The following is a 25,076-nucleotide window of genomic DNA, read 5'->3' on the forward strand; positions in this document are numbered from 1 at the left end:
GCAGGGTCTCGCAAAGGGACGCAAGGGGTAGCGTGGTATACGTCACCATCGCGCGCTGAATGCTGCGCGCCAAGCCTTTCTTGAAGCCGCCGTCGCAGCCTGATCCTTCTCGGGCACCGGCGCCTCTCCACGTCCGTTCAAGGTCCCTGGTCTGTTGCACCGGACGGCGGACACGTGGCGCGCTGTGCGGACAGCTCGCAGCCCAAGTCCTCGGTTCGCTTGTGCTGAAACGCGTGCAATCTCTACTGGTTGGCTACAATGAAACGAGTCCGATCGCCACGCGTCGCCTTCCGAGCGACGAGAGGCAGCCACGTCACGGAGCTACTCGCTCGCGGTCATAGAGCCGACACCAACTGCGCCGGGAACGTTCGGTGGATCTGCGACGGTGGGTCGTGTGCCCCTTCCCACCGCGCGGCTCTCGTGCTCGACGGTGGTCCCGAGATGTCTCGAGTCTTTGCAAATTGCATTTACTTACGCATTGTCACATCGCCGACTCTTGAAAACAAAAGATATTCGATGTGAGAAGCTACGCCTTGCGGTCCCGTGTCAGCTGTCGCTCGAGCTCGTCGAGCGCGGCGTCAATGGTCTCTTCGCTCAGTGCAAAGTACGGGAAGCTCAAGACGTGGTACCCGCTGCCCGTGAGGTGGCGCTTCTTCATGCGCGATCGGAGCCGCATCTTGCGCTTCCAGTAGCGCGACGGACCATCGATCATGATGAGCACGCCATGGTCGCGGTGCGCGGCTACCGGCCAGTGCACCTCGACGTCCGCCGTGTAGCCAATGTCCGTCATGACGTTAATCTCAAAATGCAGATGACGGTCCTCTAACGCCCGCGTCACCGCATCGAGGCCCGCGGGCACAAAGGCGCTGCGGCCAGATTCGCGGCTGCTGTCGTCCGCCATCATAGCAGCTCGGGTCGCCGCGTAGAGCGAAGGATACAAGGTCGTCAGCGGCGCGTCCGAGGCCAGCGACGCCTCGAGCATAAACTGGTACAGCTGTCGCTTCTCGAGGAGACCCAGTTGTACCGTCGACAAGCCGTCCAGGACGCTCTTGAGCGGCACAAGGTCGGTCGCTTCAAAGAGGGCGAGTGCCCAGAGCGCGTTGCAGAGGTTCTGCGGCTTCGCGAGCCAGTCGGGCAGGCGCTGCGTCATGTGCTGCACGACAGCCTCGAGCACCGTTGTCGAGAGGCCTTGGTCGGCTTTTGCAAAGCCAGCGACGATATTGCCAATGTTTTGCGTCGTAAAATCTTGAAGCGGCCTCGCCTCGAGGTGGTCGGCGACGGCCTCAAAGACAAACGACCCGTGGTTCGGGTGCGACCGCATGAAGCCCCAGATCAAGTTGCCGAGCTCTTGGGGCTTAAAGTCGTCCAGACCATGGGTGGCCACGTAGGTTTCCGCGGCGCCATACACGGACGCACCGTAGGCGCCGGCGGTCGCGTAGCTCCAGACGATGTTGGCGACGTGCTGGGGTCCGACGCCTCTGTCGTTCGTAATGAGTTCGACAAGACGGTCTTCGACATGGTTGAACGCAGCGCACGACTGGGCGCTAAACCGGTTGGACGCGAGGCCGTGCACGACCATGCTGAGCTCCGTGAGCTGAAACTCGTCCAAGTCCATTTCGCTGACAAAGTAGTCAATCAAGGCGGAGATGACACTATCGGGCGCCCGCGCTCGCGTGAGTCCATGCAGCGCGTTGCTAAAGTCGCGCGCCGTGAGCTCAGGCAGGCGGCGCGTGAGCTCGGATGCAAGGTCGTGAAAGATCTGCTTGTCGACGTCGGCAAACTTGTGGTAGGGCGTACGCAGCTTCCCGAGGCGGCTCGCAGTCATGGCCAAGTGGAGGCGCGTGAACTGAAGATTGTCTTTGGCGTACACGTCGAGGAGGCGCGACACCGACTGCGTCGACGCGATCCGGTCGTTCAAGTTGGGCTTGCTCCACTGCTTGGGCTTCCGCTTCAGAACGCCTGGCGACGTCGAGAAGGCTGCAATGGGAGGCCTACTGTCAAAGAGTAATGCTGACTGTAATCGTAACTGCGTCGGTACCTGAGCGCGGGGCAACGACAAGCGAGGACAGCGCGGCCGAGCATCACAACAGGTACGTTGCTTTGGTTGGCTATGGCCCGAGGTGAAACTCAGGTGCTACCCCGTTTTCGTCTCAATTTTGGCATATCTGTTCAGTATTTCAATAGTATTAGAGACTGTTCTGAGATATATTGATCAAAAAGGACAGTATAGATAAATGTTGAGCACGTCAAAATGAGCAAAAGGGGATAAACACGCACGCTGGAGACTCTCGTTCATCCCGCTCAACGACTCTCTGGAGCACATATGAGCACCACGTCCTACCGTGTTAATACGCGGGCAATACGAGCCGAGTTGGTCACTAAGAATTAGCATGAAGGGTGGTAGCGTGGCCTGCAGACGTCACGCAACATTCAAATGCTTGCCAGACAAAGTGGCTTCGTTGCACGGGAAACTGCCACGTCATTCGACACCACGATCGATACCTGCTACATAGTACTTCCTTGCTTTGGGCGTCAACAAAGCGACATCACAAGGCGTTTACGCTAGGATCAGTTTGTTTGGATGACTGCCGTGGCGAGAGCAGGACCCATCCAGGAGCGCTTGAGGGTTCCGTTGCAGCTAAAGTGTCCAGGGGAAGCAACAACTTGTTGGCGAAGGCTCGACAGTCGAGTGCGAAAAACACAGATATGCAAAAGTGACGAATGCGGAGTACATTACGCAGGATAGGACGAGTAGCAATAGCATATTATAAGATAGAGCAGAGACCGCGCTTCTTCTGCGGTGGCAGGCGCTTCTTGCGCGCCTCGACGACAAACTGTTCAAAGATTGCGTTGACGTTCGTGCCCGTGAGCGCACTCGTCTCCATGTACGTCGCATTGTACGAGGCCGCGACGCGCCGGCCCTCATCGCTCGTGACCTGTCGCTTTGACGGGTCTTGCTCAACGAGGTCCTTCTTGTTGGCGACCAAGATGATCGGCGGCAGCACTCGCTTCGTCTCGTTGATCTGCAGGTGGAGCTCAAAGAACGGCTGCAGCTCGTGGAGACTCGTGCGCGAGTCCATGGCATACACAAAGATGTAGCCGTCCTTGTCCATCATCCACTGCGCGCGAAGCGACTCAAAGTCATCTTGACCCGCCGTGTCGAGGATCTCAAGCATGCACAGCTGGTCCTGCACCTCGATCGTCTTGCGGTACGCGTCTTCAATCGTCGGGTCCCAGTCCCGCACAAAGTAATCCTTGACGAAGCGCAGCGTGAGCGCCGACTTGCCGACACCGCCGCTGCCCAGCACTGAGACATGAAAGGTCTCGTGGCCAGACGCGGCCGGCAGCGACTTGTAGAACCCTTCGCCGCCGCTCACGTAAAGCGTGTCGTTGTTTTGGAGCTCGTCGACCGAGTGAATCTCGGCGCCTGACGCGAGGAAGAGCCGCTTCGCCTTGACGCCAAGCTTCTTGCTTGCGAGGGCCTTGAGCTTGGCAAGGTTGTCGCCGGCCTTGAGGGGCACGACCTTGCCCTCGGACCCGGCCTCGTTCTTGTAGACGAAGAGACGGACCTCCATGGTGGCCCGAAACACAAACTGACGCGATGACCAGCAAAAGTGCGTTTTATTCCGATAACTTGGTGTTTGTATGGCTTTCACCTCGGTTCGTCAAATTAAATTTTGCCTCTCGAAGTTCGAAGCCTTCCGGCAGCGATGAGCGGCAGCGGCAACGGCCCAGCTCCGTCTTGGCACGTGGTGTCACGGGCGCCCGATCTGTACCACGGCGCCCGCTCGCACTACTCTATGCGCGGAATGGTAGCCAAGTCACAGCGCTCACAATTAAGCAGCTATGGGCGAGGAGGCGTCGACGCAGAAGCGGGGCGGCAGATCGCCGGCGACGTCCTGCTGTCGACAGGGATTGTGCGAGCTAGATTCAAGGCACGAGATGGGATGTAGCACGTCACTGACCATTACGATATGCATCGTAGCAACTACAGGATAGCGCACATGTGCGACTTTTTCCGTGTTGGCCGGACCGTGCGATTCCTTCGGACGAGTCCCACGAGCGCGTCAAAGACGGCAGGCACGTTCTCGCCCGTGAGCGCACTCGTCTCGACGTAGGTGGCGTTGTACGCTTGGGCAATCCGGCGGCCTTCTTCGGTCGGCACTTGACACTTGGCCGCGTCTTGCTGGATGACATCCTTCTTGTTGGCGACCAAGATGATCGGCGGCATCGGTCGCTTGTTTTCGTTGATCTGCATGTGCAGCTCGAAGAACGGCTGCAGCTCGTGGAGACTCGTGCGCGAGTCCATCGAGTACACAAACACATAAGCGTCCTTGTCCATCATCCACTGCGCGCGGAGCGACTCGAAATCGTCTTGTCCGGCCGTGTCGAGAATCTCGAGCATGCTCACGCGCCCTTGGACCTCGATGGTTTTGCGGTATGCGTCTTCGATCGTCGGGTCCCAGTCCCGCACAAAGTAGTCGCGCACGAAACGAAGCGTGAGCGCCGACTTACCGACGCCGCCGCTGCCGAGCACGGAGAGCTGGATGGTCTCTTGCCCGGAAGACATGGGCACGCTCTTGTAGAAGGCTTCGCCGGCGCTGACGTAGAGGGTGTCGTTGTTTTGAAGCTCGTCCATGGACTGGATTTCGGCGCCTGATGCGAGAAAGATGCGCTTGGCGCGCATGCTCAGCTTCTTTCCGGTCGTCGACTTGAACGCGGCAAAGGTATCACTGGGCTTCACGGACACGACCTTGCCCTCGGAGCCCGCCTCGTTCTTGTAGACGAAGAGTCGCTTGTCCGTCATGATGCGAGGCGATCGATATCGCAAATGAGACTGCGGTGCACGTGGACGACAATGGCCTGGAGGCGACTCTACCGCGCTTCGATCGAATGCCACATGGGTTCTCAAAACTGCGGGATGTCGAGTTTTCAGAACCGGCGCGTTGACCAATCACACGCGATTATATTTTAATCTATGCTGTATTTCAGCCAATGATATCGCAACGATGGACCTCAAACTCAATTGTGGACTGCAATCCGTCTCTTTTTGGTGTCTGAGTAGCGTGAAAGAGTGAGGCTTTGTGGTCTCCCACTGTATCTGGCAGTTCGGGGCCGTGAAATCGATTCTGAGATGGACGTGTGATCGTGGACAGTATTGCGTGTCAATCAATGAGCATAGCGGGTCATGATAGCGGGAGGTCGCATCAAGTCCACTACGGTCTACGAAGCAGCAACCCTGCCCCAACTAAAATTTAGGCCTGCGATGTGAAGAAGAAGCTTAGCATGATTGGGGTCCATCCCGAGCTGTTCCTCTTATAGGTTAACTTACGAAAGCAGAACAAACCAACCTGTGTGTTCATGGTGCGAACTGTTCGATGTGCTCCGACTCACACTGTCAAGACAGAAGATTTCAAACATTTTGTCATGAGAGGCGGGCGCCGTACCGCACGTTGTGCACCGCATATCGAAGGAGCACTTCGGAAAACGACTCTGAATACTCGTTCGGCAACGTACCCCCGTCCGCGCTATCAGCTACCGCACGCAATCATTTTTTGCAATGGCCAAAATCAGTGGGTCAAAATCCTGCTCAAACTCAGCACTTGTGGTTTGATAGCCACACAAATCTCCAAGCAAGGGCCACCACTTAACTCTAGTGTGCACGAGCGTAGTAGCAGTGAAGCTAAAAGAATGGTTCCGAGGGTTCGACCCATGGGCCAATGCCAACACCTCATAGATGCACGTTGTTTTCACTCTTGGTTGTCAGGCGGTTGAAGTCCATATTTTGCAGGACCCTCCTCCCCTTTTATTGTAGGTCCCCTACTAGGGTGGGTCCCCTCCTCGGTCATCAAGCATGGATCGCTGGCAGCGAATTCTTTATCCGACGATGATGCTTGGTCGCCTACCAGCCGTGGGCCGCGTCTTGGCCAGCGCCCGCCGCACGTTCCACTCGTCCATCGCACTTCAGTACGCACCTTCGGTAGAGAGGCGGCGCTCATGCCGCTTGCGCTAGGCACGGCGCTGCGCCCGTCGGTGGCCCCACGGTGCCGATCAACTTTCGGCTCAAGGACGGCTCGATCAAGCAGGTAGCGGCCGCCGTCGGCACCTCGATCTTGGACGTCGCGCACGCTTTTGAGATCGACTTGGAAGGTACCGCTCGTGCCATGCACATCCTTTGCCTGACGATGTGTGCAGGCGCGTGCGAGTCGTCGCTGGCCTGCTCGACGTGCCATGTGATCTTCGAAGAGCCCGTCTTTGACGAGCTTCCGGAAGCCTGCGAGGACGAGGAAGACATGCTCGACATGGCCTTTGGGCTCACGGCCACGTCGCGCCTTGGCTGCCAGGTCATGGTCACCGAGGAGCTCGCCAACGCGATCGTATGCATTCGATTCGTTCTGCGAGCACACGTCTCACGATCGAGTAGGTAACGCTGCCTGCGGCGACGCGCAACTTTTATGTGGACGGACATGTGCCCAAGCCGCACTAGGTCGTTCGTCTCCTTGGTCCCGTACACAACTCCTCGGTATCCGACAGAGACGCTCGTTTTCCTATATAACTTTAGCAGCGTCCTACAACTCTTACTCGTCGCCTACGATCCTCGTGTATACAGTATGGTACAGAGCAGCTACGCCTTTGGCGCAGGCAGCGTATCGACTGGAATGAGCTCACCGGCCTCGAGGGCTGGCGCAACTGCATCGCCTTCCGTGGCAACTTGGCGGTGATGACCGCCGCGTGGCCGCAAGAGCTGCTTCTTCACACTAGCATCGTCGCCATATCTCTCGGTCTCGTCGTCGTCATCGGTAGGACTCTCGTGCCCCGGCTTGACAGGGTTCGGTGACGCTGGCGGGTACTTTGTGTACAGGAGCGTGCTCAGCATGACGCAGATCGAGGCGATGTACCCCGGTGCCCCAAATGCCTTGCCGTTCCAGACGCTCTCGAGCACGGCCGTCAAGAGCAAGCCGAGCACAACCGCAAAGCTCTTCTTGATGTTGCCCGAGTACTTGATCACAAAGCCGACAAGAACACCGCCGCATGCTTGTATGAAGAGCGTCACCAACGTCAGGCCCGTCCAGCCATCCCAAAGCGGTGACGCGCTCTCCGCCGACGCGCCGAGCACAATGGGCCAGACGTTGGTAAAAATGCTGATGCCCGCTAGCTCGATCGTGACGACGTACGCGTCACGCGCCTCGCGCTGCAGCGCCTTCTGAATGATTGTGCCGGCGAGCGCCGAGAGCACGGCGGCAATGCAGGCACGTGTCATGCCGGTGATGCGTGCGAGCTCGTCGGCGACGACGGCATTGGCCGAGCGGCCGCCGACCGCGATGAGCACGGCCGAGGCGACGAGGAGCACGAGCGCGCCGAGCTGAATATGGGACTGGCGCTTCCCCAGCATGTAGTACACAAAGAGCGCGGTCCAGATGATCTTGGTCTGGTTGAGGACGTTGTACGTGACGCCGTCGAGCAAGATGACGGCCGTCTGGTTGAGGTAGTCTTGAACGACGTAGATGCAGGCGGGCAGCACCGTCGTGCGCAGCGCAATTGCCGGAGACCACTGCGAGAGCTCTTGCCGGCAGCGTCCGCTGACAAGCAGCGGTCCGAGCGCAAGGCCCACCTTCATGACGTTGATGACGACGATGCGCAGCGGGACGTTGGTGGCCTCGGCAGCGTACCACGCCATCAAGACAGGCTGCACGCCGATCTGCACCGCCAGCAGCAGCAGGAAGACCGAGCTCTTGCACGTATTCACCGAGTCGTCGATCATCGGCGGCGCCTCCTGCATCGCGCCAGTAGCTCGATGCAACCTGATCTCTTGCAACTGTCGATGCTAGCAACCCGTCGCAAAAACCGTCTAACCAATTCCCGTAGACAAGTACACGTAGCTGTTGACGCGGCAGGGTGACGCGCCGTGGTCTCCAGAGTGCATACAAAAAGCTAGTTGAACCGATATACAGTATTTCTATTCGATCCATCCAGATGGACTCGGAGAGCCCGGTGGCTGGACCCTGCAGAAGACTGCACTCCGCGGCATACTTCGGTACACTAGCGAGTCGCCGAGGCAGTGTGACCGGTTCCGTTGCACAGTCAACGACACCTCGCTCGCGCTCGACTTCGACGAAGAGGACATCGGCGCGCGGGTCAGCAGCTTTCTTGTCAAGGCCGGCAAAATGATAGAAATGCATGGCCTTGAGCTGGCTGTTTTCAAGCTTCTCAGTGAGGTCATGTTCTTCAATCGTTTGGCCGGCCTTGACAAGAAAGCTGCTGACCCGCGCGCCGATGTCGTCTTCGTCGAAGTCGAGCGCGAGCGAGGTGAAAATCTTGTCGTACGTGAGCATCGCCTTGTTAGCTCATTTGTCGATGATGCCGTTGATCTCTTCCCAAAGCTTGTCTTCGGGCACGTTCAGCAGGCTGTAGTCGCCCCTACGGTCCCACGAGGTCTTCATCAGGAACTCGAAATACCCCATGGGAGCGAATGAGTCACGGACCGGAGCACACGTCGCTGCGTAGCACCGGTTGGTTCGTTGACACTTGCGCTGCATGGAGGTCTTGTACTCGAGGCGCGCCCGCTTCCACACGACCACGTCACGGCGGGCGATACTCTTGAACTCCGGGCGCACAAGCTGCGAGAGCACGACGACGCCGCTTGTCCTGGAGCCGCCATCGTGTTGCGACCCGAGATCGTCTTTGTGAGCGCGTAGTGGTTCGCTGACGTCAACTTTGTGACAGACAACACCAGACAAAGGGAGGCCGTACTCCCAAACACCGACGTGTGTACTTGAATGCAAGTAGGAAACTAGAGCTAGCTGACTGCTGAAGCCCTGGCCACAGGCTCCTGTACAGTCCCATCGCAACGGTTTTTCGGTAGGACTACCAGTGATAGATACAAACACCTCGCTTTGTCTCGACCTAGTGGTTTGAAAACCGTGTAGATATGAATATCCAGTGCTCAACCACTGTATGAGGCAGCAACTGCCACAGACTGTAGTAGCTCTTCGCAGCGTGGAGACGGATTGGGAAGAAACGGGCCGTGATATCTGTCTGTCTCGTCATGCCACCGATATCTTCGATCCACGCTGCAAAGCTCTACCGCATTTACGAAAAGGAGCTCGCCAAATACCTCGAGGCGCCCGCCAAGAAGAAGGACGACCAAGGAAACGAGATCAAGCCTTCGCCGGAAGATGTCGCCAACGGCACGAAGGCTTGGTCCATCATCTTCAGCATGCTGATCAGTTCTTGAGTGAGGGCGATGATGTTGGTCGACGTGGTTGCCTCAGCGCTTCGTTCAGCGCCTTGGTGACCTCGTACGTCGCCGTCTTGCTGTTCGCGTACAGCCGATGCACCGGACGTAGCAGCATGATGAAGATGATGGACCGAGCCTTTATTTAGTTGGCGACATCTTCCGGCGTAGGCTTGATCTTGTTTCCTTGGCCGTCCTTCTTCTCGGCGGGCGCCTCATCAACACCGCTTTCCGCCTCTAATGCCAGTACGCACGGAATCGTGGCGGTACCGACGCCCATTTGAGGCAACAAGCAGTGTTGCGAGGCGCTTTACGAGCCATAACGACTACGGTAGAGATGTGCTCAATAAGGTGCGCCGTCGACCGAGTGCATATGTCAGCAGTGTTTTCGTGCCACGTAAGGACACAGTGCTCGAAGTCCTCGACCAGCGATAGTCGGGGTAAATGGAGGTCACATCGACACCATACAAACGGTCAAGTGTCGGTTTCGACCTTAAAAAAAGGCAGCAGTGCCATGGACACCGTGGACTTGGCCGCGCTCCGCGAACAGATCGCCGCGTCCAAGCAGCCGCGTCGCAACCAAGATGAGGACGAGAGCAACAACAACAACGAAAATTGCAACCGGAGCCACGACGAGCGGCGCCCGTTTTCGCTTACGTCCGCAAGTGCACCGGAGAAAGCGTCCGCCGAGCCGCGCCGACGGCACCACGGCGACGCCTTGCCATGGCCCGAGATCACGTCAGACGCGGTCGCGACCGTCGCATCAACGCTTGCGAGCATGTACCAGAGCGTGCTCGAGAGCCACGAAGAGTTTGCCTTGTACCTCGAGACAGAACCGTTCGACATCGAGCTACCGGATACGTTGTTGCATTCGACCAGAGCGCACCACGAGAAGGTGCGCGAGTTTCTACAAGACGCAGTCGCACGCTGCAGATCCGATTTTGAGGCACAGATTACCGACGTCTGTGCGTCACTCCAAGAGGCGTTCGACACGCAGGCGTCTCATGTCGACCGCGAGGTCCGGCACCAGCGCGACCGGACGACGTCGTCGCTCAAGCGCAGCCGCGTCGCGATCCAGAAGCAAGTCGATCACTTTACCAACCTCGAAGCGTGTTTGCGCCGGCACGAGATGCACCAGCTGCAAGCGCTTCACGACGAAAAGATGGCTCGCGCCCAGGCCGACTGGGACGAAAAGGAGAAACGGTACAACGCGTAGTAGCAGTGTATCCAGGGACGATGCACCGTCGATATCTCCTAGGCACCGCGACATGCTTCTGCAGCAAAAGTGCGCGATCGGCGGCATCGAGCGCACCAACAAGATGCTCACGACGATGGTCGACGACGCGCACGCCGAAGTCGAAAGACTCAAACACCTCATGCACAGCCTTGACGTCCGCAAGACGACGTCCAACGTCATCTCCGAGGTCTACGTGAACTCTCTGCGAGACTCGGCGCGCCGCGCCAACGAAGTTGCAGACGCGTACGTTGAACGTCGTCCATGGTATCACGATACAGAGGTTCTCGTAGCCTGCGCCTGGATCTCGAAAAAGTGCAGCGCGATGCAGACGCCGTCGCAGCAACCAACACGCACCTCCAGTCGCTCGTGGCCGACCGCGACACAGAGCTTCAGAAAGTCCGCGCGCTCCTGACCGAGTCGAGCCAAGAAATCATGACCTTACACAGTACGTTCAAGCTACCGAATGATAATTCCACCAATGGAGCCTAGACATCAACGAGGTGACAGGCGACGATCTTCGGGAAGCCAAAGTCCGAATCCAGGATTTGTGCGTCGAGCTTGACGCGATCAAGGTACCACCTTCAATCGTCTTCCAAGCCCTCTCTCATGTACCGAGTGCGTAGGTCGATTTGGGCGCGCAGACGGAGCTGGTGACGGCAGGAGACGCCTACGTGGCGCAGCTCACGACGCGTGTGGCCCACCTCATTGACCAAATGAACGCTCTACTGACCGAGCACGACAGCGCGCGGGCGACGTGGGCCACCGAGAAGGACGAGCTGACGCAAGAAGTAGCGAGTTTGCGAGCACAGTTGGCCGCCCTGCCTGGGCCCGACCCGACCGAAAAAGCCGTCCAAAGCATCTACAAGCCAGCGAGTAAACCATTGCAGCTGACCACCGTCGCAGCCGTGTCGCGCAGTGTGCAGCGACTCAAGTCCCCGCTCAAGAAGAGCCACCAGTACCGAGGCAAGCCCGAGTACGAGTCGGTGGCCCGCGTGCTCGAGCAAGAGAAATTTGACGTCCCTCCCGAGCGCGTCGAGCGGTGGGATTTGAATGTAAAAAATGGGTTTCAATCCTAGGGCTAGGGCGATCTTGCTCGAGGCGACGCTGCGGGAGGCGATCACGTGCCAGCTCACGTACGAGTTCAAGCGCGCGTTCTCGACGCAGCTCCAGAAACGACTGCAACTCGAGCGGTACATTTTGGACCAAAAAGTCGACGTTGTTTTCAACAAGTACCTCACCGACGAGCGCGCAGCACGTAAAAAGAGCGGCGGCCAACTCATTTGCCGGAAAAAATCCAAGAAAGCCCTTGTCGACGCCACAGTGCCCATCCGCCGCGTCAGAGACTTTATCAGCCAGAGCTACGAAGCCATGGGCGTCGCCGAGTGGAACGGCGAGGACATTGCGCAGCTCCAAGACGACATCAAGCAGCTCCAAGGGGTGATTGCAGACCTCCAAACGGACGCAACGCAGCATTTGGCGCGAATTCAAGCGCAGCAACTGAGCCTCGCCGAGGCCGACCTCTTCCAGAAGGAGCGCGACTTGCTCATCGTGGGCTTGACCGAGAAGCTCCGCGTATTGCGGGCCGAGGCCGACGCTCTCAAAGTGCAGCTCGCGCGCTTCGAGCTGCAGCCGTCGATGCCCCAACTCTTCAGCGACGCGGGCAAGAAGCTGCTCGATGTTCGAGGCCAGCTGCCCCACGTGGACTCCCGGCCAACGTCATCAACGACCCCAAGCGCGAGGCCCATGTCAGCCGTGCCAACGCCCACCAAAGCCAAGATGCCGTCGGGAAAACGCCGGCCAATGACATCGCGGAGCCACGGGGTTGGCGCGCCGCCCGAGCACGCGCGAAGTGTCTTGAAGCGCGACCTGCTCATGCCACGCGTGAGTTCAAATCTCACGTCGACACCCGAAGAGACGCCACAGAAAGCGGGAGGCACGTTTGTGGCCAGCCTCTGGGTCGGCGAGGCCGGGGTACGCTGCTAATACCGATCTTCTTTCATTGATCGAACCGACGTGAACTTGTAGATGCAGCATATTCTGGACCGACGACGTCGTCGAAAAGCGTGACCAAGTTATGTGCTCAAATGCCGAGCCTACTTTGAAAGCCAGGCGCGATTCGCGTAGTATAAAGTTGGGTGGCGCGAGATAACATTTTCATTATGTATCATCCAACCAAATGCCACAAGAAGGTTGGGAGCGGCGGACCGTCACAATTACTGCAATAGTATCCAAGAAACAAGAGCGCAACAGCTATTATTTGGTTGACCTTGCAGCCCTGACCCCGCTATTTGACGACGATTCTATTATGGTCGACTGGTATAATGTAATGCTTCGACTTAATGCCCCATGTCTGACTGAACACTCTTCGCTTCAAGATGCTGAAGCGGCACATGGAGAGTTGGCGTACGAAGAGGCTTAGTGTCGTTGCTGCGACGCCGTCACAAGCTCTATGCCACCAAACGACGTGACGCACGGTCGTTCATGTGCGACGTACCGTGTAAAAAGTGCAGCAGAGATGGATTGGTGACGATGTGAAGGGGCGTCTTGCCTTTGAAGTTGCGTAGCTGCAGCGAGTAGAGGTCAGCATCAGCGTGCAAGAGCACCTTGACAACAGTCGAGAAGCCACCGCGACACGCGAGATGCAGCGGCAAGTCCCCACTGGCGTCCTGTATCGTCCAGTCGGCACCCGCACTCAAGAGCAGCTTGACCATGTTGGCGTTGCCAGCGCTCGCGGCTTCATGCAACGGCGTCAACCGAGAGACGCTGTTGTCAACCAAGTTGACGTTGGCGCCCAGCGAGATGAGCATTTTTGCTTTTGGGAGATACCCGCGCGCCGCCGCCAAATGCAGCAAGGTGTCGCCCGCGCCGTTGCGGTCCGAGACGACGCGCTGCTGAATCTCAGCAGGGGATATGGTCGGTGGTAGATGCAGCTGTCGCCAGTGCTTGGCCCACTTTGCACTGGGATGGTCGGCTTGTAGGGTTTCGTACTTGACTCGGCGGGCCGCGTTGGCCTCGGCTTCGTAACGCCCAGGCTCGTTGAAGAGGTCTTGAAGGTGCTTCTTGACATCGTAGCCAACAATTTGGCGACCCATGACGTCGAACGTCGAGTATGGCGCCGATTGCAGCTGCAGCGCGACAGCGCGCTTCTTGGCCTCGCGGGCGTCATGTTCTTCTTGGAGAAGGTGCATTTTGAGCTCCTTGTGCTGCGCAATGGCTTCGATGCAGTGGTAATACTGGTTGGATGCCCGGTTGTAAATCGTCTGCCACGACGCCAGTTGCGCCCGGGACGCAATGCGAGACTCGCTTTGACGCACGAGGGGGCGCGGGGGCTCGGTGCGCGGTGTCGTCACTACCGAAGCTGGCGCTAATGTCGTCTCGACTGTTTCTGCTGACGTCGGTGCCATGGGTGCTGGCACTTGTGTCGGTGGTGAGGGAGCTGGTTCTGGTGTCGGTGGCAAGGAAGCTGGTTCTAGAATCGGCGCCACTGGTGCAGGTGAGTCGTGAGCGAGACCAGATGCTGTCACCACAGCACGCGCGGATATCGGTATCGGCGTAGTATCTGTTCGAGGACTGGCCTGTCTCGGAGAAGGACTTGCAGAAGGCATACTGCGAGAAGACATCGACGGTTCCGGCGCGACTTCAGCAGCAACAAAAGCTGCCACGGGCTCTACCGACGCGGTGGCGTCTGGTACTGGCGAAGCGGTGTCGCTGGGAACGGACTGTGTTGCCAGGCTGCCATCACTCGGCGGTACGACGGGTAAATCCTCTTGAGGGAGCGCAGTCATTGTAAGTGGCGCCACGATGCCTTCTTCGCTCTCAGGATCTAGCCGACTTGATTTTGGAGGGTTCAAAGGCACCGCCGAAGCGTCCGTTGCATCAGGCAGCACGTCTTCGTCATTCTCTAACGCGCGGTCTTCCTCCATAGTATCGATACGAGCCGACCCGACGACTTCCGCGTTCGGTGTCGCTGGCAGCGGGTCGTTCACCGCGACTCGTGTTGCTTCCAAAAAGGCATCAGCGACGTGTTCGCTCTTTGCCGCAGGCTCTGCGCCTTGGCTGCTTCGATGGCTTGGAAGCGGCGTCGTCGAGAAGGCGTCGTAGCGGCTCTGGCTGCTTCGGTGGCTAAGCAACGCTACGTCATCCGCCTGATGCGCGCTCTCGGTCGTTGAGGGCTCTTTGCGCACCGAGCGGGCGCTTGTGTTGCTCCGTGAAGAGAGTGGTTTGGTCTCGGCCGTTGGCCGCGCAGCATCCAAGAGCCGGCTTTGCTCGAGAATGTCGTCGTTCTGCTGCATCTCGTCGTCACTGTGTTCATTCGCTTCAAAGACCGCCGTCGCCTCAAGCGCCTCAAAGTTGAAGGACCCAGTCTTCGCGAGCCCTCGACTTTTCGGCGATGTCGATGACGCCATGTCCGAGTCGAGATTCGCAAAGAAGGACGGCGACGCGCTCATGATGTGCAGCATGCTCGCGGGCGGTGGTCCGATCTTGTAGATGCTCTTGGGACGATTTAGCAGAGCTTGGAGCTTGGCATCTTGATCCGGCGGCAGAGCGAGCGACGCGACCACGTCGGGCGTCAACACTGCGTGCACTTGCGGGTCCATCGCCGACTGCGGGTGCGACGTCGAGAGGGCGAGCGTGTACTGATTGACGTACGTTGCCGCGTCAGTGTCGGCGGTTGCGGGGCGAATCGAAACCCACTCCGGCTCGGTTGGGAGCTCCCACCGGCTCTCGTTCGTGCGCTTGTTGACATAGTACGTGTGGCCCGAGCCATAGACGTCGACAATTTCTTCCCACTCGCTCGTGTTCGCCGGCGCCTCCCACGACACCTCGCCCGTCGTCGCGTGGACGTACACCGCCTTGCCGTCGTCATCGACGACGATGTTCCACTCGGCCGACGCCATAGAGTAGTTGACGTTACGCGGCCAACCGACACTTGTCGATTGGGATGATCAACCAAATGCAGAACTGCGCAGTGTCATCGTGGAAATGCGAGGACACTTGGAGGCTTTATAGCTATGCACAGCGTCTTTATAGCAACATGCAGTGGGTTTACAGCCCTAGTTTAGTGTTGAAGCGGTCGACCTTGTGTCATCCTGGATGAGCCACCAACCGCTCAATGGTGTTTGTGGAAGATATATTTACCTAGATCGCTGCGCCACCGAGCGGCAGTACGCAGGTACACGCCGAGTGTCCTCCTCTTTGTCGACATGTCAGAGCGCACACCACTGTTGTACAATCTTGTCGATGCTAACGGCTGCATCGAATTTATCTAACGTTAACTAAGCTGCTGGGAATCTTGGCGGTACGGTATGGTGGCTTCTGATTGGCTAAAAAGTTGCCGGGTTTCGTTCGCGGCCAACACAGTTGTTGCGAGATGTCCAGCAGCGCGAGTGACGAGCGCCGACGAAGCAGTCTCGGTGGCTCGACGCCGAGCCCGGGCGCCCGCTTCCTGAGCCCACTCAAGCGCAAGCATTCGCTTGATAGCGGCCTCGGGTGCCAACGCCGCCAGCGCAGCCGCCTCGTGCCTGCCAAGGGCAGCACCGCGAGCGAGGCCAGCCCCGTCCTGCGCCGAAGGAAGAGCACGAGCTTCGTTGGCGACGTGACGCTGACGCATATTCCGGCTTCGACGCCACTTCGACAAGGCAAAAGCACCGTCGATGACACCGATTCGACCCGGATCAAGTCGGGTACTGCAACCAAGCGCATTATGGCCTATAAAGTTGACGCGCCGCCTTGCCTAGCCCCTGCAGACGATCCGCGCAATGCGACGCACGCCAGCACAGCAACCTCGCTTGGACGACCCCCGCGGGTACCGTGTGAAGAAGTCGATACAGTGAGCGCATGCGGCGCATCCCAAGATGAACCCGTGGACCTCTCGATGCTGCCGAGCGACAGCGACAGCTCGGACGAGGGAATGTCGCCGCCAGGTCCAAAGCACGAGCTTGTACCGTCAAGCCCCACGACGAGCGCGTCCGACACTGCGTGGCTATCCGAACACGCTCCAACGTCGTTGAACATGCTGCGGCACGACGACGTGGCCAAGCTCATATCGCTCCTCACCTCGGGCACGGACATCGCTTTGATGGTGGACTTCCTCCACGTCCTTATCAAGGTAGATTCGATATGCGTTCTTCCATCGATCATCCGCATCTCCATCTAGAAAACGCTGGCGCTGTCGGATCGCTATGCGCTGGACGTGTACCGGGAGCACCACGAGTCCATCGTCCGTCTCCGGTACGCCGCCTCGGTATGTACCTCACTTTCTCAGCCCATTCGAGTAGACACATGGAAGGCTACGAGCGACTTCGCGCGGCCATACACGCGCTCTTGGTCGAGATGCACCGGCAGTGGGCCATCCTCACAGATACCACCTGCAGTGTCTAAGCCGCCGCGCCGTCTCCATTCGTTTATCTATATCTATTGGTCCGTCTATTACATGCAACTACGTCTTCACGTGTACGTTGACCGTCGAGCTTGCATTGCCCGCCTAGATCTTAGCGATTGCGCGGGCTGCCACGAAGTTCGAAGTTGACATCGCAGTATCTTGGCGACGGTTCGTACTTCGATGGAGTCGTTGCGGACGTCCAAGAGCATCGCGCAGAGCGAGCTGCAGCAGCTCAAGGAGACGCTTCGGCGGCTGAGCGCGGCCGACGACCCGACGACGAACCTCAAGCTGAGCTCGCTTGTGACACCGGCAACGCTCACGCCGACGACGCCCAAGGCTACGCTACGCCATGCGCCAACGACGCCGACAGGCGCGTCCAACAGCAAGGCCGTGCTCTCGGCGCTCAAGGCGCTCCAAGACAAGATTCGCCGCGTCGAGGACGAGCGCGCGACCTTGGAGGACGAGTGCGCGAATCTCCGCGCACAGCTACGGCTCAACGAAGGCCAACACGTGGCAGCAGCCAAGAAGACCGCGTACGAGCTCGAGCAGGTCAAGGACGCTGCGCGCGCTGCGTACGAAGCTTTGCGGTACGCTTTGCCAATTGCGACTGCATGGTGCGGATTGCTGTCTTAGCGCGGAGCGGGACGCGCTGCAGTCCGACGTCATACAGGCGCAGCACGACCACGCGATCACAAAGAACGAGCTCGAGCACGTGCAAGACATGCTGGCGTCGTACAAGGAGAAGCACGAGGCGCTGATGGTGCGTCTTGCTTTCTCCTAGCCGGGGATCCTCCATGTTATGCGTAGGAGCAAAACGCGATGCAAGATGCGCACGTACTACGCCTACAAACCGAAGTCGCCGAGATGTCATCGACGTCCAAGACCCGCGTCCACGAGCTCCAAGAGACGCTCATGGAAGCCACGCGCAGCAACAAGGAGGCCATGCGTCAGATTGCGATCCTCGAGGACCACGTCCAGCGTACAACAACGCACAATACGACCTTAGAAGGTCGCGCCCAGGAGGCCGAGGTACGCCCGCGCGAATCTTTCCGGCGCATCGTACCCATGCTAGCGCACGATCGCCCAAGTCTCGCAGCTCAACGAAAAGCTCGTCGTACGCATGTGGGAAGCGCAAGCCAAGGCCAAGGTCAAGCCCAAAGCCCCTAAACCGCCCCCGCCACCGGCTGTGAACCGGTCGACGGCGGCAAGTCGAGCATCGGCCGTGGCCGCGAGTTACCGGGGGATGTGCGCAGGCACTGTTAATGGCACCAAAGGCGCATCAGCAGTCACTGGCGGTCGTCTGCCAGCGCCGACAACAGCGCGAACACCGCCACCGCCCCGGAAAAAGAGTGTGAAAAAGCTCAAGTCGACCAAAGCCAAGACCAATTTAGAGCGCTTGGAAGAAGCCAACATGGCCAAGGTGCCATTTCTTCTGGGCACGGCGACGACTCCGTCGTTCTCGGTCATTGGAACAGCACAAGAGGCGCTCCGGGCGTCCGAACTCTACTCGGCCGTCGCGCCCGACGTCCACCGGCAACCAAGTCTCGACGCTGTCTCGCCACCGCCCCCGCCTGCCGCCACCGACCGTGCAAAGGGCCCTCCCACTTACAAGACGGGTGCACCCACGGAGCTTGAGATTGACGAGCCACCCGTGAGCAAAGTGGCGTTTTTGAACTCCATGTCCAAGGCCATTGCCAGCGTCCAGGATGAATTCACGCAACTGAACGAGCGCTACCAAGCCATCATGGGCAGCCTCGACAAGTCTCCGGACGCGACCAAGCGCATGGAAGAAACCATCGATGCGCTCGAAGCCAAAGGCGAGCAGCTCGCGCTTCTGCGGCAGCTCCACGCGCAGGTGCACTATGAACCCTTATCTTATGCTGAGATCGTGCGATGTGCAGGCCGCCAAGAATGCACTGTCAAGTACAACACGGCGTGTGGTACATAGCCCGGATGCCGCCAGGAAGAAGACGAAAGCGCTCCGCGTGCTTCACGAGTATCGGGAGCTGGACCGCCACATGAAGGAGCGCACGGCCGACGGCTAGTAGAGTAGATTTACATTAAATAGGGGAAAATTGCAGCAGGCGTGCCTCCATGTGGGTTGCGAAAAACGCAAGCGCGGCGATCGTCGAGGGGTCGGTCGTCACCGCTTGGGTCTCGGCCAGCGCCTGCAAGGCGTCGCGAAGCGCACTGGCGTCGGTCTGCGCGTCAATGAACGCCACGTCGTCTTGCCACGTGGGAAAGATGGACGCAATGTCTGACGGCGCTACCAGCTTCGTCTCGGGCTCCGCAGGACTCGCTTGCGGTTGATGCGGCGAAGGTGGACTCTCAAGCAGAGATGCGACAGAGATAGTTGCGTCGAGAGGCGTGGCGGCGTCCGCTTTCGGGCTGCTGGAAACAAGAGCCGCCATGGGCTCGTTCAGGTCCAGCGTCGTCGTGGTCTCGGAGGGACTTGTCGTTGCAGTCATCGAGAGTGCCTCGGGTGCCTCAAATGGTGTCGCTGTGGGTAAGACGTTGGGCACCAAGTAGTCGTCAGCGGCCCACTGGTCGCCTTGGGCTGCTTTGGACCACCATATGAGCGAATCCGAGGCGTCTCGAGGTCGCCACTGCACGCACGGCGGACGACGACTTGGAAGTGCCAAGGCTTGTGGGAACAGAAATACCCGCGCTTCATACGAAGCCACGTCGTGCAAGGCTGTGCGGACTGCGTCGGGGGGCAAAACGCGGGATTTCGCGACGCGTTTCGACTGTTTTTCGGACTTTTGGAGCTGCTTAAGGATTTTGGCGCGTTGTTTCTAGTGGCGAGAGGCAAGTGAGAACACGCTATTGTGGAAGAGCAACCTGAAGGGTTGCGATCTGGGCGTCAATGGCGGCGAGGTCCCGCGTGAGCAGCGTCTTGTTGACTGTCGCTTCGAGTTCGTCGTCGACGAGCGACTTGGAGAGCGCAAGTGCAAACTCGACTTGCTCTTGGTTGATCGATTTTTGTTTCTTGGCCTTTTTCGCCTTGGGCTGCGAGTCCAAGCACGCATTCACGTGCAAATGACGCTCCTAAGCATCGTGCTCTACGTCGTCAACCCTTTCCAGCGGCGCTATCTACCTCGAACGAGAGCCCGTAGAGCGATCCGCGGCATACAACGCACTCCTCGTGCTCGATAGGACCCTCGGCGGCGACGATGTCGGGCTCGCGAGGCTTGGGGGCGGCGCAGACGGCGCAGACGACGTCGATGCGAAAGGCCAGAAGTGACGCGCCGGTCGTGAGCGTGTCGCCGTCGCGCAGTGGCGTCGGCGTCCGCGGCGGAATTGGCTTTTCGTTGATCTTGGTGCCGTTGGTGCTGCCAACGTCGATGACGACGAAGCGGCCGAGGCTAGCGTCGTGCGCAATGCTGGCGTGGCGAGACGACACGTCAAAGTCGGACGCGAGGAGGAGGCCGGTATCGCCGACGAACTTCTTGCTGCGGCCGATGGCAATGGCGCTGGACGTTGGCGCGACCATCGCGCCCGTGTGGGGGCCCATGAGCACCTCGAGCGACGCGAGGCAGCCACAAGTTGTCGTCGTCGTCTCCGTCATCCTCGCATACCGAAAAGTCTGCACTGCTTGGTGATTGGCCAAAAGAAGCACTGGAATGCACCAATCACGAGTCACGCTTCGGGCACCGTTTTGGCGCGCAAAAAAGCCATCGTGGATTTACAGTGTTAGATAGGTAACATCGTATTTCTTGTACAATATTGTTGTTTAAAAAAAGAAAAAAATATTCTGACGGCACGTGAGTGTACGGCGACAGCTCCGATTGCCCTGGACATCCAGCAGGGGGTCCATGAAGCTCTGATCAACCATCGCTCGCTGCCAGCAGACAGTGGAAGCGACCATTGAATAGTGCTGTTCCATAAAGGGACCATTCCCAATTGCAGAGTATACCCATCCGTACACGCGCCGCTAGCATACCGGTTCCAGCCGAACCGCGTCGATAGCCAACTAGTCTCGGCATATTCATGTACAAGCATATATCCCAACCGCCCAGCAGTTCGAAATCTAGAGTGCTAATCTCAAACGACTTGTGCAGCTGTGCCGCAGGAATGGGCGCTCAAAGGGTAAGGACCTTCGCTTCTCCGATACTGGTACCTCTGACTGTGGGCAAGGGGTGCATAAAAGATTATAACCCCTGGCTACAAAAACGGCGACAACGTTTCCAATATGGACGTGGTATGTTGGACCCGCCCGTTGGCCGCGCGATTGGCGCGTAAAAATACGAATCTATTTATAGCATGCGGGTTGTGATTGGTCGAAAGAAATGGGCTCCCGTGGCTCACTTTTGAAGTTGCACCGAGGATGCCGGACGACGGGGCGTGCATTAGCGGGTACTTGAACAAGATGAAGCACGAGCAAAAGGTGCTGACGCCGTCCTGGAACCGCCGCTGGTTCGCGCTCGACGGCGCCGAGCTCAAGTATTTTGGCGCCAAAGACAGCATGATCCCGTCCAAAGTCATTGACCTCTTGTCGATCGAGAGCGTCCGGCCCTTCGACACGGGCGACCACGGCGTCTACAGCTTTGTGCTCAAGACGCCGTCGCGCAGCTACTTTCTCCGGGCCGACTCGGAAGGCGACATGAAGCGCTGGGTCCGCTGCCTCCGCGAACAGCAAGACCTCTGGCGAGAAAAGTCCCTCGAGACGCCGCGCCGCGCCTCCAAGCTCAAGCTCTACAAGGAAATACCCCGCCCCCCGTCGCCAGGCAAGTCCAAGCGCGGTGATCACGAGAACGAATCCAAATACGATGACGAGCCGAGACGTCCGATGAAAGGGGCCAAGAAGGGCTCGGTCCGAGGCTAAGACCAAACCATAACGCTATTATTTCGACACCAAGGCAAAATTGAGTCTGTCAATATACTTGCCTCACAGCGTCTTTGACTGTATTCCGCACCCGAGCTCAGTGCTGGCATGGCTCAACCTGTCCGTCATCAACATGGTGGTCAAGGTGGTTAGCTCATGTGGCGTGTTTTTATACTCCAGACATGCAATACATTACGACTGAGAGGCCAACGTATTATAGAGGCTAGACACACGCAACTGAAAATCCAATACTTGGATCAAGTATAGTGCTAGCGTTTCAGTTTCGATCTTTTGGGAGGATGGACGACGGCAAGATCCCGCTCGACGACTCGCCGTCCGATGCGCTGGTAAGCTGCTCGCCAAGCGCCATGCTTCCTCATCCTCCGTAGCTCCGCCGGCGGTACCTGGCGCTGCTCAGCGGGCTTCCGATCATGGGTAGACGTGCCAGGCATGACGAGGCCATGCATGCAGCTAACATCAAGGTCTCTAGACAAGCGAGGTCGACATCTCACGTGTCGGTACGAGCGGCTAAAGGAGCTCCAGCGCATGGTTATTGTGCACGGCCTGCCCATGGAGTCGGACGACGAGGCCTCGGGCGTCGAGCCATCGACGCTGCGCGGGCGCGTCTGGAAAGTGCTCCTCGGGCTCGACGACGATGCGAGCGAGCGCAAGCAAAGCTACCGGCGCTTCGTCGCCTTGGGCCCGAGCAAGAACGACGACGACATTCGCAACGATACGTTCCGAACGTTCCGAGGCGACCCGAGCTTTGCGCGGCGCGTGCCCGAAGACACGCTCGTGCGCCTCCTCAACGCCTTCCTCCAAGAATATGTGCTGCACCATCAACGAATCACACAAAGATGCAAGCGATGACGTAGGGCGCGGTCATGGACGACGGGCGTGACGAGGCCGACCAGCCGTACCGGTATTTCCAAGGCCTCAACATCCTCTGCGCGCCCTTTCTGTACGTGCTGCCCGAAGACGATGCGTACATGGCCTTTGCCGCGCTCGTGACGCAGCACTGTCCGCGGTACGTTGCGCCGCAGCTCGCAGGTGTCCATGTCGCGTGCGGCCTCGTCGATCGCTGCCTCCAGACGGTACACGCCTTCAACGCGAAATAGACTGTGTGAGGCATACTACTACAGCTGGACTACAAGTTGTACAAACACTTGGTGACAAGAGGCATTACGGCCAAGATCTACGCCTACCCGATCGTTCTTAGCTTCTTCGCGTGCATCCCGCCGCTGCCTGAGCTCCTCCATGTGTGGGACACGGTACGTGGAAGACCCGTCGTCGGCGCTCATGAAGCGGAACTAGCTCTTGGCCATGGGGGTGCATTTCATCGTGCTTCTCAGTGCAGCCCATGTCATCCTCCTTCGCACCGAGCTGCTGACGACGTACGAGCTTACGTCTTTGATTGCAGTTGCGAATGGACGTGTAGCGAGACTCATCTCATGAACAAACTCAATTTGCGCGAGTCGCCGCCGCTCAACGCCAAGCGCCTTGTGTACGTGGCGCTCCAGGTACGACCGCGAGAACCATGCGGCTTGTCGCTATTCAGTGCGTGGAATAGCTGCTGCAGCGCCTGCCTGAAGAGCTCTACTGCGAGATCGCTCGACATCCATTCGAACGGCCCGACACGTTTGCAAGCATTTGCCTGCCGCCCGCGACGTTGGACATTGTGCTCGAGAAGGTCAAGCGCCGGAAAAAGTCATCGGCCGTTCGGCGCGCGGGCGACGTCAAACCGCCGTGGAAGCTGTAGCTCGTACATAATAATGCAGGTCTCTATTCATAGTATTGGTCCAAGTAATATCGTACACCGTGTATCGGGATATGCGCATCTAGGGCTGCGGCGGCAGGCGCGACGACATCTTTTCGTCCATGAGGATCGCCTTGAGCAGCTTGAACTGAGCGTGCTTTTGGTCGATGAGCTCCTGGAGCTTGGCTTCGAGCACCTACGTCGTGTGTTCAGACGCGACTGGTCCGCACTGCAATGATCGCACCTCGAGTTCCTTATCCTTGTCCAGTTGAGCGCTGTCGGCCTTCCGCGCCGCCTTCTCGCGCTTGGCGGCTTCATCCTCGATGGTGTCGCTACTCGGCGCGGCCTTGCTCGGCGACGATGCCAGCTTGGCTTGCTGCTTGGCGCGGAGCTGCTGCACGTAGACCTTCCGCCATGGCCCTTGCACGCAGCGCCGGCGGATGCATCTACGCATGGCCATGAGCATGGTCGAGACGGCAGAGACGGCGTACGTTCGAATGCGCTCGTACTGCTCGGGCGCGATGTACGGTGCTTGGACGCGGTAGTGGCGCATGCTGCTCCCGTTTCTTCTGGCCGCGCTGGAATCCAATTGGGCCGTGGTCGAAATTTATTCGTGGAGAAAATATCCTGTCAAAATTAATATGCGCAACGGGTGCATAGCTGCGCACGACTGGCTCGAGCAGTGACCAGAGGTGCACTGTGGAGCGTACCGGTACTATTGGAATTGAAGGAGGTGCAAACGACAGTCTCGTAGTGCTCCAGGATAACGCACTAGCGGGTATCGACGCGGGTCTATGTCCTGGGTGCCACTTGAAGTTGCCGTTCGCATGCGCTGCCACGTGGCGCTGGATACGCCGGAGGACTTCGATAGTATCATTTTGGAGAGGTGAAGTTTGACCAGCTAGCTCGCTGGACGAGGGTGGACGCAGTGACTCACTGCCATTCACTCTGAATGAGAGAAGGTACAATTGGACGCTCACTCGTGCGACACATCTCGGCAAACTCGCAAGCTCTTGTGCTTGGAACTTCTTCCGCGCCCAATCACAGAGGTCGCAATTGACATTGCGTGGTGGACAACACACAATTGGACCGCAGTTCCTTTATAAAGAATAATTTCATAAATGAAACATAGGCGGTCTTAGTCGCGGAAGGTCAGCGATTCGTAAGTAAACTTTTGCAAGTCATTGGCGGGGGTGTTGCACTCCCAGAGGTACGGCCTCGTACCAAACTCCATGTTGAAGTCCGGCGTCGACATATCGAGGCAAAAGCCAGTGTGCGTCGCGTGGCGCAGCTGGCCCGTCGTCGGGTCATAGCGCCATTTTTGGTTGCCGTTGTCGGATTCGCAAAAATACGTGTGGACTGCGCCCCCGTTCCAGGGTTCGTACGCGTCCAAGCATTGGTTTCGGCTGAGGCGCGAGGTCGCACGCCACGTCAAATCGCCGTTGAAGACTTCCCACTCGAACGGCTCGCCCCAGACGTTTACAAAGCGCGGGATGCCACTGGAGCTTGTGAGGTACCGACCGTTGAACGATTTGAGCTTGACCGCGTCTCCGGTAACCACGATGCGCTGGTTGGGTGCATCGTCGTGGCAGGTCCACACCTGCACCTTGTTGTCCTGCGTTGGGTCGACATCGAGGCACA

At 58.4% G+C, this 25,076-nt stretch overlaps 15 protein-coding genes across 16 annotated transcripts; 6 read left to right on the forward strand and 9 right to left on the reverse strand.

The window, feature by feature from the left end:
• Positions 1-425: 425 nt before the first annotated feature.
• SDRG_03109 lies at positions 426-2,126 on the reverse strand. 2 transcript variants are annotated; one of them, XM_008608730.1, is made up of 2 exons: positions 2,039-2,126; positions 426-1,994 (listed from the first exon to the last, which is right to left on the reverse strand). In XM_008608730.1, exons 1-2 carry the CDS (start codon positions 2,080-2,082, stop codon positions 527-529), a joined length of 1,512 nt encoding a protein of 503 aa, XP_008606952.1. In that variant the 5' UTR covers positions 2,083-2,126; the 3' UTR covers positions 426-526. The 2 variants fall into 2 exon arrangements, with proteins under 2 accessions (XP_008606952.1, XP_008606953.1); XM_008608731.1 differs by having other exon boundaries at positions 527-1,991; positions 2,039-2,110.
• Positions 2,127-2,705: 579 nt separating this feature from the next.
• Positions 2,706-3,935, reverse strand: SDRG_03110 (hypothetical protein). The gene has a single exon (XM_008608732.1). It carries the CDS (start codon positions 3,573-3,575, stop codon positions 2,766-2,768), a length of 810 nt encoding a protein of 269 aa, XP_008606954.1. The 5' UTR covers positions 3,576-3,935; the 3' UTR covers positions 2,706-2,765.
• Positions 3,936-3,943: 8 nt separating this feature from the next.
• On the reverse strand, positions 3,944-4,893 carry SDRG_03111 (hypothetical protein). Its single transcript, XM_008608733.1, has one exon. It carries the CDS (start codon positions 4,805-4,807, stop codon positions 3,989-3,991), a length of 819 nt encoding a protein of 272 aa, XP_008606955.1. The 5' UTR covers positions 4,808-4,893; the 3' UTR covers positions 3,944-3,988.
• A 933-nt stretch (positions 4,894-5,826) lies between these two features.
• SDRG_03112 (ferredoxin, 2Fe-2S) lies at positions 5,827-6,581 on the forward strand. The gene is made up of 4 exons (XM_008608734.1): positions 5,827-5,967; positions 6,014-6,150; positions 6,196-6,377; positions 6,425-6,581. The coding sequence occupies exons 1-4, from the start codon at positions 5,855-5,857 to the stop codon at positions 6,485-6,487; spliced, it is 495 nt and encodes a 164-aa protein (XP_008606956.1). The 5' UTR covers positions 5,827-5,854; the 3' UTR covers positions 6,488-6,581.
• On the reverse strand, positions 6,525-7,849 carry SDRG_03113 (hypothetical protein). Its single transcript, XM_008608735.1, has one exon. The coding sequence runs from the start codon at positions 7,778-7,780 to the stop codon at positions 6,626-6,628; it is 1,155 nt and encodes a 384-aa protein (XP_008606957.1). The 5' UTR covers positions 7,781-7,849; the 3' UTR covers positions 6,525-6,625.
• Positions 7,850-8,345: 496 nt separating this feature from the next.
• Positions 8,346-9,219, reverse strand: SDRG_03114 (hypothetical protein; the record flags this gene model as incomplete). The annotated part of the gene is made up of 2 exons (XM_008608736.1): positions 8,346-8,646; positions 9,116-9,219. 2 exons carry the CDS (start codon positions 9,217-9,219, stop codon positions 8,346-8,348), a joined length of 405 nt encoding a protein of 134 aa, XP_008606958.1.
• Positions 9,220-9,689: 470 nt separating this feature from the next.
• Positions 9,690-12,639, forward strand: SDRG_03115 (hypothetical protein). Its single transcript, XM_008608737.1, has 7 exons — positions 9,690-10,438; positions 10,494-10,715; positions 10,763-10,917; positions 10,962-11,044; positions 11,096-11,511; positions 11,555-12,443; positions 12,498-12,639. Exons 1-7 carry the CDS (start codon positions 9,750-9,752, stop codon positions 12,537-12,539), a joined length of 2,496 nt encoding a protein of 831 aa, XP_008606959.1. The 5' UTR covers positions 9,690-9,749; the 3' UTR covers positions 12,540-12,639.
• Positions 12,640-12,697: 58 nt separating this feature from the next.
• On the reverse strand, positions 12,698-15,425 carry SDRG_03116 (hypothetical protein). Its single transcript, XM_008608738.1, has 2 exons — positions 12,967-15,425; positions 12,698-12,919 (listed from the first exon to the last, which is right to left on the reverse strand). Exons 1-2 carry the CDS (start codon positions 15,368-15,370, stop codon positions 12,888-12,890), a joined length of 2,436 nt encoding a protein of 811 aa, XP_008606960.1. The 5' UTR covers positions 15,371-15,425; the 3' UTR covers positions 12,698-12,887.
• A 418-nt stretch (positions 15,426-15,843) lies between these two features.
• Positions 15,844-16,853, forward strand: SDRG_03117 (hypothetical protein; the record flags this gene model as incomplete). The annotated part of the gene is made up of 4 exons (XM_008608739.1): positions 15,844-16,156; positions 16,211-16,581; positions 16,630-16,703; positions 16,751-16,853. The coding sequence occupies 4 exons, from the start codon at positions 15,844-15,846 to the stop codon at positions 16,851-16,853; spliced, it is 861 nt and encodes a 286-aa protein (XP_008606961.1).
• Positions 16,854-17,034: 181 nt separating this feature from the next.
• SDRG_03118 (hypothetical protein) lies at positions 17,035-18,899 on the forward strand (the record flags this gene model as incomplete). The annotated part of the gene is made up of 5 exons (XM_008608740.1): positions 17,035-17,441; positions 17,488-17,614; positions 17,662-17,883; positions 17,927-18,709; positions 18,756-18,899. 5 exons carry the CDS (start codon positions 17,035-17,037, stop codon positions 18,897-18,899), a joined length of 1,683 nt encoding a protein of 560 aa, XP_008606962.1.
• A 15-nt stretch (positions 18,900-18,914) lies between these two features.
• SDRG_03119 (hypothetical protein) lies at positions 18,915-20,422 on the reverse strand (the record flags this gene model as incomplete). The annotated part of the gene is made up of 3 exons (XM_008608741.1): positions 18,915-19,649; positions 19,696-19,902; positions 19,952-20,422. The coding sequence occupies 3 exons, from the start codon at positions 20,420-20,422 to the stop codon at positions 18,915-18,917; spliced, it is 1,413 nt and encodes a 470-aa protein (XP_008606963.1).
• A 750-nt stretch (positions 20,423-21,172) lies between these two features.
• Positions 21,173-21,756, forward strand: SDRG_03120 (hypothetical protein). The gene has a single exon (XM_008608742.1). It carries the CDS (start codon positions 21,182-21,184, stop codon positions 21,677-21,679), a length of 498 nt encoding a protein of 165 aa, XP_008606964.1. The 5' UTR covers positions 21,173-21,181; the 3' UTR covers positions 21,680-21,756.
• A 146-nt stretch (positions 21,757-21,902) lies between these two features.
• Positions 21,903-23,484, forward strand: SDRG_03121 (hypothetical protein). The gene is made up of 8 exons (XM_008608743.1): positions 21,903-22,026; positions 22,069-22,114; positions 22,170-22,507; positions 22,555-22,773; positions 22,822-22,950; positions 22,994-23,073; positions 23,118-23,199; positions 23,250-23,484. The coding sequence occupies exons 1-8, from the start codon at positions 21,979-21,981 to the stop codon at positions 23,436-23,438; spliced, it is 1,131 nt and encodes a 376-aa protein (XP_008606965.1). The 5' UTR covers positions 21,903-21,978; the 3' UTR covers positions 23,439-23,484.
• Positions 23,440-24,291, reverse strand: SDRG_03122 (hypothetical protein). The gene is made up of 3 exons (XM_008608744.1): positions 23,927-24,291; positions 23,680-23,881; positions 23,440-23,631 (listed from the first exon to the last, which is right to left on the reverse strand). The coding sequence occupies exons 1-3, from the start codon at positions 23,986-23,988 to the stop codon at positions 23,518-23,520; spliced, it is 378 nt and encodes a 125-aa protein (XP_008606966.1). The 5' UTR covers positions 23,989-24,291; the 3' UTR covers positions 23,440-23,517.
• Positions 24,292-24,573: 282 nt separating this feature from the next.
• Positions 24,574-25,016, reverse strand: SDRG_03123 (hypothetical protein; the record flags this gene model as incomplete). The annotated part of the gene is made up of 2 exons (XM_008608745.1): positions 24,574-24,934; positions 24,979-25,016. The coding sequence occupies 2 exons, from the start codon at positions 25,014-25,016 to the stop codon at positions 24,574-24,576; spliced, it is 399 nt and encodes a 132-aa protein (XP_008606967.1).
• Positions 25,017-25,076: the final 60 nt, after the last annotated feature.

Source organism: Saprolegnia diclina, assembly GCF_000281045.1.
Source record: "Saprolegnia diclina VS20 unplaced genomic scaffold supercont1.7, whole genome shotgun sequence".
Taxonomy (NCBI): domain Eukaryota; phylum Oomycota; class Saprolegniomycetes; order Saprolegniales; family Saprolegniaceae; genus Saprolegnia; species Saprolegnia diclina.

Bases quoted from the DNA above. Each gene is read 5' to 3' on its own strand.
- SDRG_03121 (XM_008608743.1), top strand. From the start codon at position 21,979: ATGGACGACGGCAAGATCCCGCTCGACGACTCGCCGTCCGATGCGCTG. The intron at 22,774-22,821 runs GTACACGCCTTC...ATACTACTACAG, and splicing joins TCGATCGCTGCCTCCAGACG to CTGGACTACAAGTTGTACAA. The intron at 22,951-22,993 runs GTACGTGGAAGA...AAGCGGAACTAG, and splicing joins TCCTCCATGTGTGGGACACG to CTCTTGGCCATGGGGGTGCA.
- SDRG_03110 (XM_008608732.1), bottom strand. From the start codon at position 3,575: ATGGAGGTCCGTCTCTTCGTCTACAAGAACGAGGCCGGGTCCGAGGGC.
- SDRG_03120 (XM_008608742.1), top strand. From the start codon at position 21,182: ATGCCGGACGACGGGGCGTGCATTAGCGGGTACTTGAACAAGATGAAG.
- SDRG_03111 (XM_008608733.1), bottom strand. From the start codon at position 4,807: ATGACGGACAAGCGACTCTTCGTCTACAAGAACGAGGCGGGCTCCGAG.
- SDRG_03116 (XM_008608738.1), bottom strand. From the start codon at position 15,370: ATGGCGTCGGCCGAGTGGAACATCGTCGTCGATGACGACGGCAAGGCG. The intron at 12,920-12,966 runs GTACGTCGCACA...TTGGTGGCATAG, and splicing joins TCTGCTGCACTTTTTACACG to AGCTTGTGACGGCGTCGCAG.
- SDRG_03113 (XM_008608735.1), bottom strand. From the start codon at position 7,780: ATGCAGGAGGCGCCGCCGATGATCGACGACTCGGTGAATACGTGCAAG.
- SDRG_03112 (XM_008608734.1), top strand. From the start codon at position 5,855: ATGGATCGCTGGCAGCGAATTCTTTATCCGACGATGATGCTTGGTCGC. The intron at 5,968-6,013 runs GTACGCACCTTC...CGCTTGCGCTAG, and splicing joins CACTCGTCCATCGCACTTCA to GCACGGCGCTGCGCCCGTCG. The intron at 6,378-6,424 runs GTATGCATTCGA...ACGATCGAGTAG, and splicing joins AGGAGCTCGCCAACGCGATC to GTAACGCTGCCTGCGGCGAC.
- SDRG_03122 (XM_008608744.1), bottom strand. From the start codon at position 23,988: ATGCGCCACTACCGCGTCCAAGCACCGTACATCGCGCCCGAGCAGTAC. The intron at 23,882-23,926 runs GTACGCCGTCTC...GGCCATGCGTAG, and splicing joins CAGTACGAGCGCATTCGAAC to ATGCATCCGCCGGCGCTGCG. The intron at 23,632-23,679 runs GTGCGATCATTG...CACACGACGTAG, and splicing joins ACAAGGATAAGGAACTCGAG to GTGCTCGAAGCCAAGCTCCA.
- SDRG_03109 (XM_008608730.1), bottom strand. From the start codon at position 2,082: ATGCTCGGCCGCGCTGTCCTCGCTTGTCGTTGCCCCGCGCTCAG. The intron at 1,995-2,038 runs GTACCGACGCAG...ACTCTTTGACAG, and splicing joins TGTCGTTGCCCCGCGCTCAG to TAGGCCTCCCATTGCAGCCT.
- SDRG_03115 (XM_008608737.1), top strand. From the start codon at position 9,750: ATGGACACCGTGGACTTGGCCGCGCTCCGCGAACAGATCGCCGCGTCC. The intron at 10,716-10,762 runs GTACGTTGAACG...AGGTTCTCGTAG, and splicing joins GCCAACGAAGTTGCAGACGC to CCTGCGCCTGGATCTCGAAA. The intron at 12,444-12,497 runs GTACGCTGCTAA...GTGAACTTGTAG, and splicing joins TCTGGGTCGGCGAGGCCGGG to ATGCAGCATATTCTGGACCG.